At 32.3% G+C, this 21,918-nt stretch overlaps 1 protein-coding gene across 1 annotated transcript in view; it reads right to left on the bottom strand.

Moving 5' to 3' along the window:
- Positions 1–21,918, bottom strand: part of LOC126888179 (uncharacterized) — a 68,196-nt gene that overhangs the window by 4,982 nt on the left and 41,296 nt on the right. Inside the window, exon 3 of the mRNA XM_050656171.1 lies at positions 3,511–3,783. Within this exon, the coding sequence (XP_050512128.1) occupies positions 3,511–3,783 (273 nt within the window). The remainder of the gene's footprint in view (positions 1–3,510; positions 3,784–21,918) is intronic.

Below are 21,918 nucleotides of genomic sequence, written 5' to 3'. Positions count from 1 at the left end.
ATATCGAATTTCATTGATAAAATGCACATATCCCACCGAAATTCGCTTCGACCATACCAGGGTTCGGTTCTGTCAGCGACCCCAAAAACTCCTCGAGTAATCTGTTTTCAGATTAAAAGTACTTAGTACTGAAACTGGGCACCAAGTGCTCTGGTGGTAAGTTCTGATGGCGTATTTGTCGTCAGCGACCCAAAACCCCCGAGTAACAAAATTTGGCTCTTAATACACTTATTTTGACATGTTTGTATACTTTCGGATGCATATTATGCACTTTAAAATGCAACTATGCATTTCCACTTATTTTTCTATAGTAGACGATTCGTTTTGGAACAAAGTCGTAAAGAAATAAAATAAATATAATTTTGTATGATATACGACTGGTTAAAAATGTCTTAAAGTACATATTACCCTTTCTGGAATATAGCAATAAATACAAAATAGGACTGTTGTTATTCAATGTTTTTTAACCAATTTGGTGGCACTTAGAACCTTAATAATTCGCTTAGAAAATTTTTATAACACTTAAACCGTCTACCAAATTTCATTAAAATCTTAGGTTTTGCATAATAATTTTAATAGATTTTGCATAATAATTTTGCAATCTATTTTTTTTAAGGAAATGTTTTAAAAACTTTCTGAACAAAAAGTAGACCATTTAAAAGTTTGCTATTTTTTTACATATAAACAGGCTTAATCAGGCTCTATCTAATACACCTTACAGAATTAACATCGGATTATTTAAGCAGTCTCAGCAATGTTTTAAAGTTATAAACAATTTTTTGGCTTATAAACAAATTAGTGCTGTCGCCAGGAGGAAGTGCAACGGCCTCCTATATTTAGATGGACTTATCCTTGTTTTTTTAAGTTTTTTGACCCTAGTCCTGTCGCCAGTGGGGGTACAACGGCCTCCTTAATTCAGATGGACTTACCCAAGTTTTTTATGTATTTTGACCCGTAGAACACGAATGTTTGGGTAACAGTCGATCCGGATGTCGATAAGATTGTTATAAACAAAGAACTTGAGGAATCACATAACAGCGATTTTTCGCAAAACAAAACATTTTTTTGTATTTTGCATATTAAGCAAAAAATGTTTCTACAAGTTTTTTCGTAGGATGCATAGTTTCCGACATAAACGCGGTTGAACTTTAAAGAAATCGAAAAATTGCAATTTTTGAACCCGATTAACTTTTGATTAAAAAATAAAATAACAATTCTGCTTACTGCATTTGAAAGTTCAAACCAAATTCTATCGGTTTTGATTATTTTCATTGCTAAAAATTAATTTTTTATTGTTAAACAAAGCTATAAACACATAGTGATTGAATGATGTTTTCAATGCATTTCTCATTTGAAATCCAACGAGTAGGCGAGCATACACACAATTTCTATAGTCCTTTTCATGACCATTTTTCAGTGCGTAACAGTTTTTCGATTTCTCTCTAACGCATTAAATTGTATGTGACAGAAAAGAAGGCACGTCGGTGATTACTTTGGTAATTATTCTAGTTCGGTGATTATTCTAGCTGTCGATAGATGGCGTCATAATAAAAAAAGAATTATTTATTAAATAAAATAATAATATTATCAATATAATCTGTACCATTTATAAGATTATACAAATCAAAGAAAATACCATTTTATAAATGCAATAGACACAATTGATTTGTTTTTATTCCAAATTGAAAATAAAATTTGACAACTTTCAGATTTAACTAAAATGTCATGTTAGAATAAAAATGTCATAAATGTGTGTTATCACGGACTTACCTTTTTTTCTATAATTTGTGACGCACTGAAAAATGGTCATGAAAAGGAGAATACGTAGATTACGTACATTAAAACGCATGCATTGGGCACGGGAAACACTGTGTGTTTATGGCTTTGTTTAACAAATAAAAACTTAATTTTTAGCAATGCAAATAATCAAAATCGATAGAATTTGACTTGAACTTTCAAATGCAGTAAGCAGAATTGTTATTTTATTTTTTAGTCAAAAAATATTCGGGTTCGAAAATTGCAATTTTTCGATTTTTTGAAAGTTCAACCGCGTTTATCTCGAAAACTATGCATCATACGAAAAAACTTTTAAAAACATGTTTTGCTTAGAATGACCCATAGAATATAAAAAAAAGTTTTGTTTTGCGAAAAATCGCTGTTTTGTGATTCCTCAACTTCTTTGGTTATAACAATCTTATCGACATTCGGATCGACTGTAACCCAAAAAATTCATGTTCTACGGGTCAAAACGCATAAAAAAAAACTTGGGTAAGTCCATCTGAATTAAGGAGGCCATTGTACCCCCCCTGGCGACAGGACTGCCCGTAGAACACGAATTTTTTGGGTTGACCAAAACAGTTGATCCGGATGCCGGTAAGATTGTTATAAATAAAGAACTTGAGGAATTACATAACATCGATATTTCGCAAAATAAAACATTTTTTGTATTTCTTGGGTAATTCTAAGTAAAAAAATGTTCTTACAAGTTTTTTCGTAGGATGCATAGTTTTCGAGATAAGCGCGGTTGAACTTTCAAAAAATCGAACAATTGCAATTTTTGAACCCAAATAACTTTTGAACAAAAAATAAAATAGCAATTCTGCTGAAAGCATTTGAAAGTTTAAGACAAATTATACCGGTTTGATTATTTGCATTGCTAAAAATTAATTTTTTTTATTTTTAAACAAAGCTATTTTTTTATAAGCCAAAAAATTGTTTATAATTTTAAAACATTGCTGAGGCTCCTTAAATAATCCCATTTTAATTCTGTTAAGTGTATTCGATAGGTAGAGCGCCTCTTTATATGTAATAAAATTAGCCAACTTCTAAGTGGTCTACTTTTTGTTCAGAAAGTTTTTAAAAAATTTGAACTTAAAAAAAATTAGATTGCAAATTTATTATGCAAAATCTATTCAGTCGATTTTAATGAAATTTGGTGGACGGTTTAAGTAGGTCATAAGAATTTTCTAGGCGAATTACTAAGGTTATAAGTGCCACCAAAGTGGTTAAAAAGCATTGGATAACAACAAGCTTATTTTGCTCCCTTATTTTGTATTTATTGCTATATTGCAGAAAGGGTAAAACATTAAGACATTTTTATCCAGTCGTATACCATAAAAAATTCAATTATCTTTATTTTATTTATTTACGACTTTGTTCCAAAACAAATCGTTTTAAAGTTATAAGCATAGAAAGCGGAAAAAATCGATGTTTTTCGAAATTTTTAAATATTTTAATTTTTTTATTATCGTTCTCGGCATATTTGAGAAGGAGCATAAGTCAATTATTATTAATGAAGGTGTCACCTAACTTTATCTGCAAAAATCCGAATGCCACCTCTCACATCCAAAAATAGACGTTTTTTCACAGATCAGCCCTGGTTACCTGGACACAATGCAAGTCTCTAAAGGCTGTATTTAAAAATCGATTTATTTTGTGGTAAATGTCCTGGTCTATTACAAAAAACTGGCTAATCCCATATAAACACAATATTTACAATTTAAAACTTACTTTTAAAGGTGAGGCTTTTCCGCAGCTTTCGATTGGTAAATCAATAAACCTAAAACTTTCGTCCTTAGAACTAAAATCTAAGGATATATTTAGTTGAGCCCGGTTTGCCTTATCTAAAAAGTAAACCACCGCTCTTATATTTTCTTCTTCACTGTCAAAGTCACTCTTCCAACCAGCAATGTAATGGGGAGCTTTGTTTCCAAAAATTGCTCCGATTAAGATTCGTTCGAATGTTTTCTCGCATTTGTATATTTCATCTAGTAACATAGTTACCTAAAAAGTATCATTCATTAGGATTGCGTTGCATTGGAATAATACAGTTTTATCTGCCGCAGGTGACATTTTTAGTTATGACTGTTTATATTTTTATTAACCGTAAAAGGTTACTTTAATAGTAGTTAATACAACGGAGTTCTGATTTGAGAAATGATGTAAACATATTTAATAAAAGTTTATTTTCCACATATACACTTGTTTAACAATTATTATACAGGGTGTAACGAAAATACAGGTCATAAATTTAATCACATATTCTGGGATCAAAAATAGTTTGATTGAACCTAACTTACCTTAGTACAAAGGTGCATATAAAAAAAAGTTACAACCCTTTGAAGTTACAAAATGAAAATCGATTTTTTCCAATATATCGAAAACTATTAAAGATTTTTTTATTGAAAATGGACATATGGCATTATTATGACACTAGCATCTTAAGAAATTATAGTCAAATTTGGACACCTTATAAAAATTTTATTGGGTTTAGTTCCTTTAAACCCCCCCAAACTTTTGTGTACGTTCCAATTAAATTATTATTGTAGTACCATTACTTAAACACAATATTTTTAAAACTGTTTTGGCTCCTAGTACTTTTTCGAAAAGTCAGTTTTTATCCAGATATTTTGAATATTTTTCAAATCCACCACATATTTGTATATGGTTAAGTACGATTATGGAGACTTTGTAATAATCAGGGCTGCTTTATCCATTAGGCAATATAGGCAGTTGCCTAGGGCGGCACATTATGAGAGGGCGGCACAAATACTATACAAAAAATATTTATGGATCTGGGTTCTGTTATTAAAGAGTATGAAGCTCTTTCAAATTACTTTACCGCAAGGAAGCCAAAAGATTGTGCCCAAATAAAACATAAAAAGAAATAAGAAAGAGAAAACGAAAAATTCAATTTGACGAGGGGGCCGATGATGAACTAAACTTTTCAGCTAGTGATGAGATGAAAATCCACACATTCTATATTATAATCGATACTCTGATAAAAGACCTGCCTAGACGTCTGGAATCTTATCGACTTATTTATCAACCATTTCGTGTTATTAACAGATTTGCCAAAATTAAGCAATGAAGAAATTATTAAAGAAGCTAAAAATCCGGTACAAAATAAAGACGACCAAGATACATCATTCATGCATGAATGCATTCGGAATGCATTTGGAGTGCATTCGGAATGCATTCCGAATGCATTCGGATACCACAATAAAATCACCAATTGACATATAATATTTAAAGAAAGTTAGTGCAGTCACTGGCGGTGGATATATGAGCTATTACCTCCGATTTCGTTGAACCTCCATCGATTTGCATGAAAATTGGTGAGTGGTTAGAGGATATCTCAAGGAACAAAGGTGATATGGTGTCAACTTGCGCTTTTACCCTGGGGGTGGATGCCACCCCTTCTTGGGAGTGAAAATTATTTTATTAAAAATATCCCCAGAATTCGATAGAGGGGCAAATTCCAAGCAAAATGTGTTACATAAAGTTATTAAAATAAATCAAAACTTTTTGAGTTATTAAAGATCAAAGATTTTAATTTTTTGTGAGAAAAATGCATGTTTTTTACCGATTTTTCATAAATAACTCAAAAACTATAAGATTTTACAAAAAGGTTATTACTACTAAAATCAAATCTAATAAAAAATGAAATAAACTCCTTACTGAAAAGACCTTTTAATGTTAACTAAAAGTGAGTTATAGGTAATTGAATATATATGTTTTTCGGCAAGTAGGTACCCAAATCTAAGTATTCAAGCTTAAATAGCGGAAAAATGATGCATTTTATAACATAACCTTATCAAACATTAATTTGTCAAAGTACTCAGAAATATATATTAACCTTTAACTACCCGCGCATCAAGTTATAACATAACTACACGCGTGGCGTACTTTATACGCCACATGAAAATACACTTAAAAACAGCTGATTTGTTTATTTTTTTTTTGAAAAAATACACTTAGTTGTTTGTTATAAACCTTATTCGGCATCAGTGAATACTTGGAGTTCCTTCTCAGAAAGCCAATTGAGATTTATAACTAAAATCATGAAATAACTGGATTCCATGATAAATAAAATTACTAATAAAAATTTTTTTGAAATGTTATTTTTTACAGGAGAAAAAACATTGTTTATAAAGAAAAATATACTTTGTGCCATAATGACTAAAAACCAATTGAAATATGTACTTATATTACTACTTATATTAATATAATTTATTGTGGCGTATATTGTCCACCACCGGAAACAACAAATAATAAACTGTAAATTACAATCTTCCTAGAACGCCGATTATAACGAAACTAAAACCAAATTGTAAAGCACATTCCAGTGATAGGTTAGAGAGATAAACATGGTCACAAATAAAAATTTTAAACATATTTGCAGTAGAATTCTTATATCTGGCGTACAAAATACGCCAGCGCGTGTAGTTAAAGGTTAAATGAGCCCCCGAACAAGTTGATAGCGTTAAAATTTATGCACCAAATATTTTTCAAAATTTATCTTTTAAGAATTTTTCCAAAAAAGTTATTGTTTTTTTAAATAACTCCGTTAATTTTTACGATATCAGGTTTGCCTTAACACCATTTGAAAGTTAATTTTATTGACTATTTAAACCACGTTGATTTTAATCTTTCAAACTCCTTACTTTTTTTAAAAATAAAAGGTTAAATGGCCCCGGTTGCATATTTACAGATGCTTGCGTGTGTAGACACCAGGGTGTTGAAATCAGTTAGGGTTTGGAAAAACAGTACATTTACAGACGCTAGCGTGTGTTGACACTAGGGTGTTGAAATCAGTTAGGGTTTGGAAAAACAGTACAGTTACAAATACTAGCAGATTTGGACACCAGAGTGTTGAATCCAGCTAGCTTTTTTAGTAATTAATATACATGCATAAATGCTAACGGCTATTGACTTTGATTTTATATACCTACTGCTGTGGAAAAATTTAAGTGATTTAGGTATTAGTAAATAATTAAACGTTGTTGGGATATAAATAATAATATATTAACACAAAAGAACAACATAAAAAATAATGTTGCTCTGAAGCTATTTGCTTGTGGAATTTTTATAATTAACTATTTAGATGGGAAACAAGCCACAATTAAACTGAAAAAAATAATTTTATTAACGTTTCGACGTCCAAATCGGGTGTCGTTGTCAAAATACAAAATACATACTACTAAATTAAACAAAAATGTTGTTGCTTAGTAAAAAAATATTTTAAAATGTATAATAATATATTATGTCTGAATTGCCAATATAAATGAGTCAAATTAAACAAATTATTACAAGAATTTTTTACTAAGCAACAACATTTTTGTTTAATTTAGCAGTATTTTGTATTTTGACAACGATATCGGATTTTGGAGTCGAAACGTTATTAAAATTATTTTTTTTTAATTTAATTGTGGCTTATTTCCCATCTAAATAGTTAATTATAAAAATGCCACAAGCACATAGCTTCAGAACAACATTATTTTTTATGTTGTTTTTTTGTGTTAATATACAGAGAGAGTCTGTAATTTGGAATTAATTCAATATCTCAAATACTAATTGTTTTTTGAAAAATGCTCAGACCCGTTGATTAGTATTTCAAATTGTCCTTTTTGACATACAATAATAATGTATACAGGGTGTCCCAATTTAGAGATATGACGTCATCGTTGATTTTCTTAAATAGCAACACTGTCATTTTGATAGCAATTTTGATAGAGTGTGTAAAGTTATACACAACTGCAAAATATCAAATTTTTATTCTCTACCATTTAAAAGATAATAGAAAATAACAAAGTTATGTCTGTAATTTGGAATAAATTCAATAATTAAAATACTAATTGTTTTTTTGAAAAATGTTCAGACCCATCGATTAGTATTTTAAATTGTCATTTTTGACATATAATAATAATGTATACAGGGTGTCCCAATTTAAAGATATGACGTCATAACTAATTTTCTTAAATGGCAATACTGTCATTTTGATAGCTATTTTGATAGGGTGTGTAAAGATATACACAACTGCCGAATTTCAAATTTTTATTCCCTACCCTTTACAAGATACTAAAAAATAACAAAGTTACGAAAAACAAGTAATCAAATAATAATTGAATTTAATAATTATTTCAATTAAGCAAATACTCATAATGTTGCCCTCAATTATTGTCAAATTGTCAATGGGCAACGTTATGAGCATTTGCTTAATTGAAATAATTAAATTCAATTATTATTTGATTACTTATTGCTTTTCATAACTTTGTTATTTTTTATTATCTTGTTAATGGTAGGGAATGAAAATTTGAAATTTTGCAGTTGTGTATAACTTTATACAGCCTATCAAAATAGCTATCAAAATGATAGTGTTGTCATTTAAGAAAATTAACTGATGACGTCATATCTCTAAATTGGGACACCCTGTATACATGATTATTGTATATCAAAAAGGACAATTTGAAATACTAATCGACGGGTCTGAGCATTTTTCAAAAAAACAATTAGTATTTTAATTATTGAATTTATTCCAAATTACAGACCTAACTGTGTTATTTTCTATTATCTTGTAAATGGTGGAGAATGAAAATTTGATATTTTGCAGTTGTGTATAACTTTACACACCCTATCAAAATAGCTATCAAAATGACAGTGTTGACATTTAAGAAAATCAACGATGACGTCATATCTCTAAATTGGGACACCCTGTATACATTATTATTGTATGTCAAAAAGGACAATTTGAAATACTAATCGACGGGTTTGAGCATTTTTCAAAAAAACAATTAGTATTTGAGATATTGAATTTATTCCAAATTACACACTCTCTCTGTATTATTGTTTATATCCCAACAACGTTTAATTATTCATTAATACCTAAATCACTTAAATATTTTTCCACAACAGTAGGTATATAAAATCAAAATCAATAGCCGTTAGCATCTATGCATGTATAAGCACTAAAAAAGCTAGCTGGTTTCAACACTCTGGTGTCCAAATCTGTTAGTATTTGTAAATGTACTGTTTTTCCAAACCCTAACTGATTTTAACACCCTAGTGTCAACACACGCTAGCGTCTGTAAACGTACTGTTTTTTCAAACCCTAACTGGTTTCAACACCGTGGTGTCATCACGCGCTAGCATCTGTAAATGTACCGTTTCTCCAAACCCTAACTGATTTCAACACCCTGGTGTCTACACACGCAAGCATCTGTAAATATGCGCTCCGGTTACATGGTTCTCGCAGCAAAATTTAAGCTTTAAACGTTTCTATCTCGGTTATTTTTTACCCTACAGTTATATACCCTATAGTTTTATATGGTTATATAAAGTTAAAATATTTGATACAGAGAAAACTAAAATTTGGTTATACATATCACTTTTTACGTATATTTAAGTATTTTTGGAGTTATTATCAAAAGAAAATGAAAATTACGATAATTTTAAAAATTCTGATTTTTTTTAAATTATTTTTTTTATTTATGTTGAAATAAAAAATTGTTTTTAAATTCTAAACCGTCAAAATTGTTGAAATCATTATTTATGCTAATATAAAGAAATTCTTCTAAGGATTACTATAAATTTTAATTTGTGTGGAAATGGCGTATGTTTTATTTTTCACTTTTTCCTAAAAAGTTCTAAAGGGTTCTCTTATTTTCATCATAACTTGCTTAATTGTGATGATATTGACTTCTACTGGAGCTCATTTAATAGGTACTCCGAAGTACTTTCGATAAGTGTTTAGTAGGTATATTTTATAAAATGCATCTTTTTCCCGTTGTACTTGCTTGAATACTTAGATTTGAGTACTCGTCGAAAAAAATATACATTCAATTAACCATAACTCACTTTGAATTAACATTAGCTTAGTTCTTTAAGCAAGGAGTGTATTCAGCTTTTTATTATCTTCAATTTTGATAATAATATCTTTTTTTTAAAAGCTTATAGTTATTGAGTTCTACGTGAAAAACAGCTTTAAAATATGCATTTTTACGAAAAAAAAAATCTTTGATCTTTAATAACTTAAAAGGTATTGATTTATATTAATAACTTTATATAACAAATTTTGCTTAAAATTTCTGTATCGATTTATGGAATTATTAAAAAAAATAATTTTCATCCTCGAGAAGAGGTGGCATTCACCACCACGGTAAAAGCGCAAGTTGGCATCATATCACCTTTGTTCCTTAAGGTATCCTCTAACTACTCACCAATTTTCATGAAAATTGATGGAGGTTCAACGATATCGGAGGTGAAAACCTTCAGTGACTGCACTAAGTGGATTGAAAGATATTTTCCCTAATTTTGACATTGCTTTGCACATTTACTTGTGCATCCCAGGTGCCAAGGTGACCGCTGAAAGGCCATTTTCGAAAATGTCAAGAATTAAAAATAATTTCTCATCAAGTATGACGCAAGAACGTGCAATTTGTCGATTTTGTCAAGAAAATTTTTTGTTTTTTAAAGTATTTTTTGAAAAGAAGTCTCTGATGTGATCGAATTGGAATGACAATTTTTTCTGTTATAGGTATATACACATCGTAGTTTAAATCCATTTTTAATGTTTTTGCAAATTTCTGCAATTTTTTTTGCAAAAATGGTACATGGTTGAAGGGCGGCTACTAGAGAATTGCCTAAGGCGTCAATTGACCTAAACGCGGCCCTGGCAATAATATGAAAATTTATGTATGATTTACATTTTTTGGTATATTTTGAACCGTGTTAAAAAAGAAGCCATATCTCGATAAAAGGTGCCTTCTCGAAAAAATACAAAGAGGCAAAAAAGTTTTAAAAACATTGTGTTTAACTAATGGTATCGCAGTCATAGTTTAATTGGAGCGTACACAAACATTTGGGGGGTTAAAGGAACAAAACCCCCATAAAATTTTTATGTAAACATATTAAAAAAGAAGCCGCAACTTGATAAAAACTGCCTTATCGAAAAAATACTAAGAGGCAAAAAAGTTTTAAAAATATTAAGTTTAACTAATTGTACCACAATAATAATTTAATTGGAACGTACAGAAAAGTTTGGGGGGGTTTAAGGGAACAAAACCCCCATAAAATTTTTATGGGGAGCACAAATTTTACTATAATTTTTCTTTAAGATTCTCCTGCCATAAGAATGCCACATATCCATTTTCAATAAAAAATCTCTAATAGTTTTCGATATATTCGAAAAAATCGATTTTTATTTTGTAATTTCAAAGGGCTATAATTTTTTTTATGTGCATATTTGTACTAAGGTAAATTAGGTTCATTCGAACTATTTTTGGTCCCAGAATATGTGATTTAATTTATGACCTGTATTTTTGTTACACCCTGTATAATAAAACAACTTCAAGTTATTTAATAAAGTCTTATTGTTAACTTATAAACAATTTTAGTTCTTGCAGGTAGGGTAATGTGTACTTAGTTGACTGTTTTTACCTCAGTTAGAACCTTGTTAACTCATCAAAATTTAAAATTCTCTCAGATAGAAACTTGTAGAGATAAAACAACGGTCACTAATTTGCAAAAAGCTTTGTGGCAAAATTAACAAAAAGTACCCCGCACAAAACTTATGGAAATTAGGTCCCAGTGGATTTAGTTCATACTTTGGGAAAATGCCCTTTGAAGCATTGTGACGAAAAGTTCTCATGGGCACAACTCGATCGTATGGAGGATTTTCAAGATGTAGAGGCACAAACTCTAAAAATTATAAGATTTACTGGGTATCCCACTATCCAATGGCGACCTTTACTTTGACCTTGACCTTCAATGGACGTCATCTTCTAGAGTTTCGAGGGTTTTCAGCATTAAATTAATATAAACATATTACTCATGGGTTTTTGGGATCGCTAAACATGAATGTACCATCAGAATTGACTTTCGGAGGACGTGGTTGCAAGGGCCACTGCAAGGGACGTTATCTTCTAGAGTTTCGATGGTTTTCGGCATTTAATTGATACAAATGAATTACTGGAGGGTTTTTTGAGGTCGCTAAATACGAATATGCCAACAGAACCTACTCCCGGAGCACCTGGTTTCCAAAGTCATTGAAAGGGGCTCCTAGAGTTTCGAGGGTCTTCGGTACTACATTGATGCAAACGGATTACTCATAGGTTTTTGGAGTTGCTGAACACGAATACCCCATCAGAACAGACACAGAGTACCTGGTGCCTAAGACACGTCATGCTTTCGGTACTAAATGAATGTAAACTGATTACTCGCAGGTTTTTGGGGCTGCTGAACGTGAATACGCCATCAGATCCGACCCACGGAGCTCCTGGTGCCTAAGGCAGGTCCTCTTCTGGAGTTTCGACAGGTTTCGGCACTGGGGTACCTGGTGCCGAAGGCACGTCATCTTCTAGGGTTTCGAGAGTTTTTCTATCAAAATAGAATATAATAATTCGATCTTAAAATAAATGAAGGAAAAACATTGTCAGATATAAATTGAGTTTATATTTATAAATAATTAAAACAATTGAATAGCACAACATAATTGTTTTAATAAAAATCTACAAATAGCAAAAAAAACTTTTCACCAATTTGTACGCTTTCTTTGAACAGCAACTCAGAAAACCTCCGAGTACTCGGTGTGTACTAATCCGTTTGCATCAATTTAGTACCAAAAACTCTCGAAACTCCAGAAGATGGCGTGCCTTAGGCGATAGGTGTTCTGGTGTCTGTTCTGATAGCGTATTCGTGTTCAGCAACTACAAAAAGTCATGAGTCATCCATTCGTGTCAATTTAATGCCGAAAACTATAAAACTCGAGAAGATGAATAGCTTTAGGCACCAGGTGCTCCGTGGGTCGGATTTGATGGCGTATTAGCGTTCAGCGACCCCAGAAAGCCATGAGTAATACGTTTTTATAATAGTCCATTAAAATGTTACATTTTTTAGGCCGTACCTTGCATTTCTTAGAGGAGTCAATTTTATTTCTTTAATGTGTAGGGGGACCAGTAGAAGCTTAAAATCAAGTTTTTGAGGTCGCCATCCTTGTCCCCCGGTCGCCATCTTGGAAATGGGGTGCAAAGGGGTTTCGCGCTATATCTCGTAAACTACCAACGCTACGGAAAATCTGATTAAATATAAATTGTAGCAAATAAAATTTTCCATAATTTTGTTTCTATTACTTTTTATCGTCAAGTGACCAACAAAAAAGATATAACCAAAAATATGTAGATTTTTTTTAACAAGTTTTTTTTTAGATCTTATAACTTTTTTCAGTTCATTTTAAAATAAAATAACACTTTAGCAATTTTGTAGAGGGTTTTTCAGCGAACAATTTCCACTATAAAGTTGTTTAACTATATTTATTTATATAGGTTTTACAGCGCTCCAAACTTGACCAGATTCTCGAATGCTCATAGGGATACAATAAAAACAAAAGTTAGGCTTATTTTTCTATCTATATATTTTTTTAGTCATACAATTTATTATGATTTTAACATTCCTATGCTATTATTAATCTGTTTTTGTCTTTTCTTCCTACTATAAAACTTATAACTCTAAGCATATATAGAAAAGTCCCAAGAAGTTGTTGGAGGAAAAATTCGCCGCTTCAGAAGAAGAATGACGCAACCGCAAAATGCAAAATTTTTAAGCAGAGCAAAAAAAAAACGATTTTTGATATCAAAATCATAAAGTATGATAAAAATTAGCCATTCACCACACCGTGTTAAGGATCTCGAAATATAAGCGTTTTTTGTGATGTGCCGCTTGTATATGAAGTAACATAACTTTTTTTCTATTATATATTTTGACTTAAAATTTTCCAAAAAAACTCTTCATGAACTGTATTTTATTGTTGTGTTGGTTAAAATTATAAACTAAAAAGTTTGTCACTCAACTTTTTTAAGTAAACATGAAACTAACGAAATATGATGACAAAATGTTAATAAATTAACAACTCCTTTTTTAATCTTTTTAAACATTTTGGACAAATTTCATTGTTATCTACGTACTTCAAAGATGACACAGTAAACTTTTTAAAAGGAAGTATTTACAGCGATCAAAGATACAGCGAGGTAAATTTGAAAAATCATCAAAATTGATTTTTGGCATTTTTGTATAAAATTTATTTTTTTAACATGTTACACCAACTCTAGACAAAAATAAACTTCATATTCGGATTCAGCGACCTGTAAAACATAAAAATAGACCAAAATTGATCATTCACCTTAAATTTGATTTTCGTGGTTGGCATAACGGAATGCCGCTCGTAGATAGAAAAGCATTATTTTTCTACGAGAATTCGAGAATCTGGTCAAGTTTGGAGCGCTGTAAAACCTAGATAATAAATAAAATTAAACAACTTTATAGTGAAAATTGTTTATTGAGAAATCCTCTACAAAATCGCTATGATGTTATTTTATTGTGAAATGAACGTAAAAAAAGTTATAACTTCCAAAAGGAAATTTCTTACAAAATTTTGTCTTATTTTTGTTTATAACTTTTTTGTTGGTCACTTTACGATAAAAAGTAATAAAAATAAAATTGTAGAAAATTTAATTTGCTTCATTTGATGTGAAATTAAATTTTCTGTAGGGTAGCTAGTTTATGAGATACAGCGCGAAAGCCCTTTGCACCTCTTTTTCCAAGATGGCGGCCGAGGGACAAGGGCCACAACCCCAAAACTTGAACTTAAGCTTCTACTGAGCCCCCCTACACATTAAAAAAATAAAATTGACTCCTCTAAGAAATGCACATTAAATGTAACATTTCAATGGACTATAAAGTTAATGCCGAGAACCCTCGAAACTCCAGAAGATGACGTGCCGTAGGTACAATGTGACTCGTGGGTCGGATCTAATAGTGTCTTTAGATAACTTGTTTTAGGCACCAGGTGCTCCTGTGTCTGTGCTGATCACGTATTCGTGTTCAGCAACCCCAAAAACCTATAACTAATTCGTTTGCATTAATGTAGTACCCTCGAATCTCCACGAGACCCTTTTATTGACCTTGGAAACCCGGTACTCCGGGAGTCGGTTTTGGTGGCATATTCGTGTTTAGCGACCTCAAAAATCCTCCAGTAATTCATTTGCATCAATTAAATGCCGAAAACCACCGAAACTCTAGAAGATGACGCCCCTTGCAGTGGCCCTGGCCACCACGTGATCCGGAGGTCAATTCTGATGGAATATTCGTGTTTAGCGATCCCAAAAACTCATAAGTAATCTTTTTATATCAATTTAATGCCGAAAACCCTTCAAACTCTAGAAGATGACGTCCGTTGAAGGTCAAAGTCAAAGTAAAGGTCGCCATTGGATATCCAGGAAAAAATCCTAGACTACTAGTACTTTTCTTTGATTCAAACTTCTACATGTTGCCAGATAACCAGTAACTCAGGGAATTGAAATACCCACTAAATCTTATAATTTTTCGAGTTTGTGCCTCTATACCTTAAAAATCCTGCATACGATCGAGTTGTGCCCCTGAGAACTTTTCATCACAATTCTTCAAAAAAGAGTATTTTCCCAAAGTATGAACTAAATCCACTGGGACCTAATTTCCATAAGGTTTGTGCGGGGTACTTTGGAAAAGCCATGAATAGAAATAACTATCGATACAAAAATGATACTACTGGTAAGTCTAGTTTTTATAGTTGTTACGTATACATCGGAATGCTGGACCCATATGGAGAAATATAAAATGGTTATACATGTATTAGAGATGTACTGCTGGAGACGACTGCTGAGAATTGCATGGGTGGTCCGAAGAGCAAATAAATCTATATTGAACCAGGTAAATACAAACAAAAGCCTAAGAACGCAAATATCAGAACAAATAATGAAAGAGAAATGTAGAAGGCAAATAACTCGAGATAGATCTCCCACGCGATACATGAACCATATTGTTGATGATACCTAGTGTTTCGAACAAGATAACTTTTACTTTAGACTAACTTCTTTATCTTGTTCTACTCCTTATTTTGACAGTTCTTGTCCAAAGGCTTTTTCCATATACGCCTTCAACTTAGCTCCTTCAACAGCAGCATCAAGTTGCAATCTTGGTATTTGCTTTTCTTTGACTCTTGCTACTTTTCCTTTTCCTGAGATGATTGAAACACTTCTCAGGAGTGAAGCTCCCTCTCGCATGATCTCGTACGTAAGCCACAGCTGCAAACTCTTCTTCGCCAGCATCACAAAATCAACAGATGTGAAGTTGGAGTTCTCGATTACAATTCATTTCACGATACAAAAGCGTCTGGGCTGGTCGATCTTCTTTTATTAGTGCAACTTTGTGAAACATCTGTTTGATGTCTTCAGAAATAGCAAATCAATATCTTCGGAATCTCATCAGAACAGCAGCAAGTTGTTTAAGCAGATCGGGTCCAGTGTAAAGAAATGACTTTCCTACTTCTTGCAGCGGCATCAATTTACTGGAGTAAAAGGCAAAGAAATGAGGTAAGTACCATCGCTTGTCCTCTGTTTCGTTAGGGTCGACTTTAACCTTTTGGAGAAAGCCAGCTGAAATATATTCTTGGAAATTGGTTAAGTATAACTTAGCAAAAGCTGGATTTTTATTAGCTTTCCTTTCCATGGTTAACATTCTGTTTCTTGCCATTTATTCAGACGAAGGTAAAAGTAGAACATCATGTTTCTACATTAAGCCTGTTTCCCAACACCCTTCTTTCTTAATCGTCGTTTCTTCCAAAATCTTCAAAGCTTTCACATCCTCTTCGGTTGAAATAAAGTCACTCATGATTTCAGAGAGATCATCTACTTGTGGTATCTCTTCCACTTCAGTTCGTATGTTCACTTCATTTGATTGATTGGTTTCGACGACTTTATCATCATCATCATCACATCCTATATATTGCTCTTCATCCAAACCCGCTCCCACAAAGTACACAAGTAGTGTCCCCGCACACAGCTAATCAAAACTATCTCAGCAAATTAGAAAATATGATAGGAAAACTTACCGAACAAATAGGAAGCATACTTAATCTACTAACCACAGTCATTCATAAAATTGAATAATGGCAGCACAATATAAGTTTAAAATAGGAGTCTGGAATGCTAATGGCCTTCAACAACATATTGATGAAGTAAAGTCATATATAAATAATGAAAACCTTGACATGCTGCTTATATCTGAAGCTCACTGTACAGAAAAACACCACTTCCGTATACTAAAATACAAAGTGTACACTACGAAACATCCGAGCGAGAAGGCACATGGAGGAACCGCAGTAATTATACGGGATAATATTCAACATTTTGAGAGAGAAAAATTTTCTACAGAACACATACAAGCCACGAGCGTAACTATAACAAATGACTCCAGTCCACTAACCATATCTGCAATTTACTGCCCGCCCAAACACAACAATAAACAAGAACAATACGAAGAATACTTCAAGACATTGGGCAATAAATTTCTAGCCGGCGGAGACTACAATGCCAAAAATACCGTTTTGGGATCACGTATAACAACCACTAAAGGCCGAGAACTATTAAAGTCAATGAATGCAAATAACCTCAAATACCTATCTACTAATGAACCTACTTACTGGCCATCAGACATCAACAAACTTCCAGACTTGTTAGATTTCGCAACCATCAAAGGCCTAGATATTAAAAAATGCAAGGTGACCACATCTGATAACCTGTCCTCCGATCACTCCCCGATAATAATCACAATACATTCAAAGATCTTAAAAAAAGAAATGCCCCCTACATTATATAATAAAAAAACCAATTGGGATGAATACAGAAACAATTTAGATAACCTAATATCACTAAATATACCACTTAAAACAGAAAATGATATAGACGTCGCGACAGAAGACCTAACGACAAAAATTCAACAAGATGCATGGAACGCAACTCCAATAATATACCGAGAAGGAGAAGCAAACGAACTACCCCAATCAATTAAAGAGAAAATAAATATTAAGAGAAAACTGAGAAAACAATGGATGAAAAACAGAACACTAGAAAATAGAAGAAAATATAACAGAGCTACCACAGAATTAAAACAGACATTATCGAACAGTAAAAATGAAAACATTAAGAATTATTTAGAATCTCTAACTCCAACGGAAGCCTCAGACTACGCACTATGGAGGGCTACAAAAAAGTTTAAACAACCTCAACAGTTTAATCCTCCAATTAGAAACGGAAATAAATGGGCAAGAAAATGACAAAGAAAAATCAGAAGTCTTTACTGAACACTTAAAAAAAGTATTCCATCCATACGATCCAGAGCAGCATTCAGAAGATAAAGAAATAGACGAAACACTTAATGCACCCTTCCAAATGGACCTGCCTGTAAAAAAAATTCTAGTAAGTGAAACCAGAAATATAATAATGAATGAACTTGACATTAAAAAAGCACCAGGATATGATCTTATCACAGGAAAAGTGCTTCGGGAATCAACACCCAAATGCTTTAAATTACTAACATATATCTTCAATGCCGTCCTCAAACTAGGGTACTACCCAAAGATCTGGAAAGTAGCACAAATAATAATGATCCCTAAACCAGGCAAAAAATTAGAAGTTACCTCTTATCGACCTATTAGCTTGTTACCAACTATCTCCAAAATTTTCGAGAAAATATACGTCAAAAAGCTGAAGTCGATAACAGAAATGATGCACTTAATTCCAGACTACCAATTTGGATTCCGAAACAAACATGGCACTATCGAACAAGTACATAGAATAGTTAACAAGATTAACGATGACTTTCAACAAAAACGATATTGTTCTGCTGCATTTATTGATATGTCACAAGCATTCGATAAAGTTTGGCATATTGGACTCTTCTACAAAATTAAGAAGCTACTTCCATATCCCCACTTCCTGTTACTAAAATCGTACCTAACCAATAGACACTTCCTTGTCAGACAAAACCAAGAATACTCTTCTCTGAACGCCATAAAATCAGGGGTACCACAGGGCAGTGTACTCGGACCTATCCTGTATTTGTTGTACACAAGTGATCTTTCTACTACACCGATGGTTACAATAGCCACATTTGCGGACGATACAGCTGCTCTTTCTTCACACGAAGACCCAAAGATGGCATCAAGACAACTTCAAATCTGCCTTAACAAGATACAAAAATGGCTGTCGAAATGGCGCATGAAAGCTAACGAACTAAAATCTACACATGTAACATTTACACTCCGTAAAGAAACTTGCCCACCAGTACAACTTAACAACAACAATTTACCTCAAGCCGAAGATGTAAAATACTTGGGAATCCACCTAGACCGAAGACTAACATGGCGAAAACATATTTTCACTAAACGCAAACAGTTAGGACTAAAACTAAGCCGTCTACATTGGATTATCGGCAGAAACTCGAAGTTGTCTCTAGAAAACAAACTACTGGTCTACAAAGCCATTATAAAGCCCATTTGGACCTACGGTATCCAGCTCTGGGGAGCAGATTCTAATAGCAACCTAAATATAATACAGAGGTTCCAAAACAAGACGATAAGGCTGATTCTTGATGCTCCATACTACGTACCCAACTACGTGATCCAACGAGACTTAGCAGTTCCAACAGTGCAAGAGGTGATAAGTGAATATAGTGCAACATATCGCGAAAGAGTGTCTGAACATCCTAACGAGTTAGCCAAGCGGTTGTTTGAAGACTTACATGAACATGAAGAAAGAAGATTAAAAAAATTCAAACCAAGAGACTTAATTAATAGGTTTAAGTAATTAGTAATGTACATATCTTTGTAAATAATAACATATTGTAAATATTAGAGGTAATGCCACAAAGTTAGCAATAGCTACACTATAAAACAGGGTGCTTAATGGAGCATCCTGTACATGTCATAATCATTTATCAACAAAGACGCTTATTGTCATTACTGATAGACTGCAGAATAAAGGAGTTAAAAAAAAATACTGCTCTTCGGCGATTAATTGTCGAATGACTTCATATTTTTTCTTTTTAAGCTCTTTAAGATTCTTAAGCTTTTCTTCTTGAACTAAACTTAACGATTGAAGGCCTTGCAGTTTTAGCTGAAGGTACCTTAATGTCTTCTTACTTTTTTGCAGGTTCTTTTGTACATTGACTAACTCCCAGGTATCATCTATACTCAGGTCTTCTGGAGGGATTTCTTTTAGGGTTGAAAAGTCCTCAGAACATTGTTCAACCTTTTCTTCTTCTTCTATGATCTTAATTTGTAATTCAGCAATATTTTCTTCTGTCTGGGAGAGTTTGTCTCTTGGGGCATATTCTTTTTTAAGGTCGATTATCGACTGGTTACTCTTAGTTGAGTATACTGATGAAGCTCGTGACATTGAGCTTATTCGGCTTAAATTGATTATTGGTTGTCTTACTGTAGCTTGTCTAATTGGTTGACTTTCACCTTCGCTTGCTGGCATTGTTGTGGACAGTAGTTTACCTGCGAACTTGAAATAACTGTTTCCTTCTTTTGGAAAGTAGCCAACCTCTTCTTAATTACTTAGATTCCCTGGCTTCGACACCAAAATGTTTCAAACAAGATAACTTAACAAGATAACAAGATAACAATTACTAGATTTTGCATAATAATTTTGCAATCTAAACTTTTTTTAAAAAATTCAAATTTTTTAAAAAGCCAACCTCTTCTTAATTACTTAGATTCCCTGGCTTCGACACCAAAATGTTTCAAACAAGATAACTTAACAACTTAACAAGATAACAAGATAACAATTACTAGATTTTGCATAATAATTTTGCAATCTAAACTTTTTTTAAAAAATTCAATTTTTTTAAAATCTTGCACAACGAAAACTAGAACATACAAAGATTTGTCAATTTTTTTACATATAAATAAGCACTCCACCTATCTAATTAGACCGGGCAGTATCGTCGCCCCCGCTAGCGAAATTATTCCGATTCGATTTTTTTGCACAAACTTACTCAAAAAGAGGTCCTTATAACATATCCACAGGGTGCCGGGTGGTGCCGTGGTCGAAAAATTGTTTAAACAATTTTTTTTTAAACAAATTCACAAAAATAATTTTTTCGTTTCGAACAATGTTTTTTTTAGATAATTTGGGTTATTCTGAACCAAATAGGTCTCTTGTCATTTTTCTTTAGAATTGACTGTTGTCGAGTTATATGCGATTAAAAATTTGAAAAATGCAAAAACGCCTATTTTCAAGGCTTAATAACTCGATTAAAAATTATCATTATGAAATTCAAAAAGCGACTAAATCAATTTTCAAACCCCTTCTTCAAGGTCCTGAAGAGATTTTTGTCATTATTTTATTGCAAAGCTGTTATTTTATGAATAGAAATATGCTTTATTGTCATAAAAAATTTAACAATTTTATAGACAAAGCTTACAAGAATCATAAATAAAAACAATAACAAATACAATTTACTAAAATTATACAAATCGTCAATATAAGTAAAACATAATAAAGTCAAATAAAAATCAGTAACAATCTATTGCAAAATTAAAAAAAATTGCAAATTGCGTAATCTGCCTTAAGAAATTTAATAAGTAATTTAATAAGTTATGCTGCTGCATATGACACTCAAATATAGATTAAGATTCTACTTATACATAACAATACTGTAATTTCTTAGTTATTGGTTAAGAAACTCTGCTATTGAATAATATGGTCTTTCAGATAAATAGGCTTTAGTCATTTTACGGAACTTGGGGAAAGATGTTGCAGATTTAAGTTGTAGAGGGAGATGGTTGTATAGTTTTTTTGCAGAATATAATATAGATTTCTTTACTAACTCACTGGACGGGATCGGTAAATAGATGTCAAAAGTAGAATTTCTGGTGGAATAGTCATGTCTAGTTCTTTCTGGAAAAACATGTAGATGTTTACGAATTAAGCAAACAGTTTCTAAAATATATAAAGAAGGTAATGTTAGAATTCTGTGATCTTTGAAGTAGCTTCTGCAATGTGTTGTTCTTCTGAGGCCAAACAGATATCTCATTGCTCTTTTTTACAATTTAAAAATAACATCGGATTGGGCAGCTGTACCAAAACCCCAAAAAGGCAGACCATATCGAAGATGGGACTCGAACAATGAAAAGTATGTTATTTTGGAAGAGGCTAAATCCATTTCCTTAGAGACAGATCTTATTGCAAAGCAAGCTGAGGATAGTTTCTTGCTTAACACATCGATATGAAGGGACCATTTAAGGTTGCTATCTAAAAAAAT

This window comes from Diabrotica virgifera, chromosome 7 (assembly GCF_917563875.1).
Source record: "Diabrotica virgifera virgifera chromosome 7, PGI_DIABVI_V3a".
In the NCBI taxonomy this organism is placed as follows: Eukaryota; Metazoa; Arthropoda; class Insecta; order Coleoptera; family Chrysomelidae; genus Diabrotica; species Diabrotica virgifera.
This window is presented reverse-complemented; position numbering and strand designations above follow the sequence as displayed.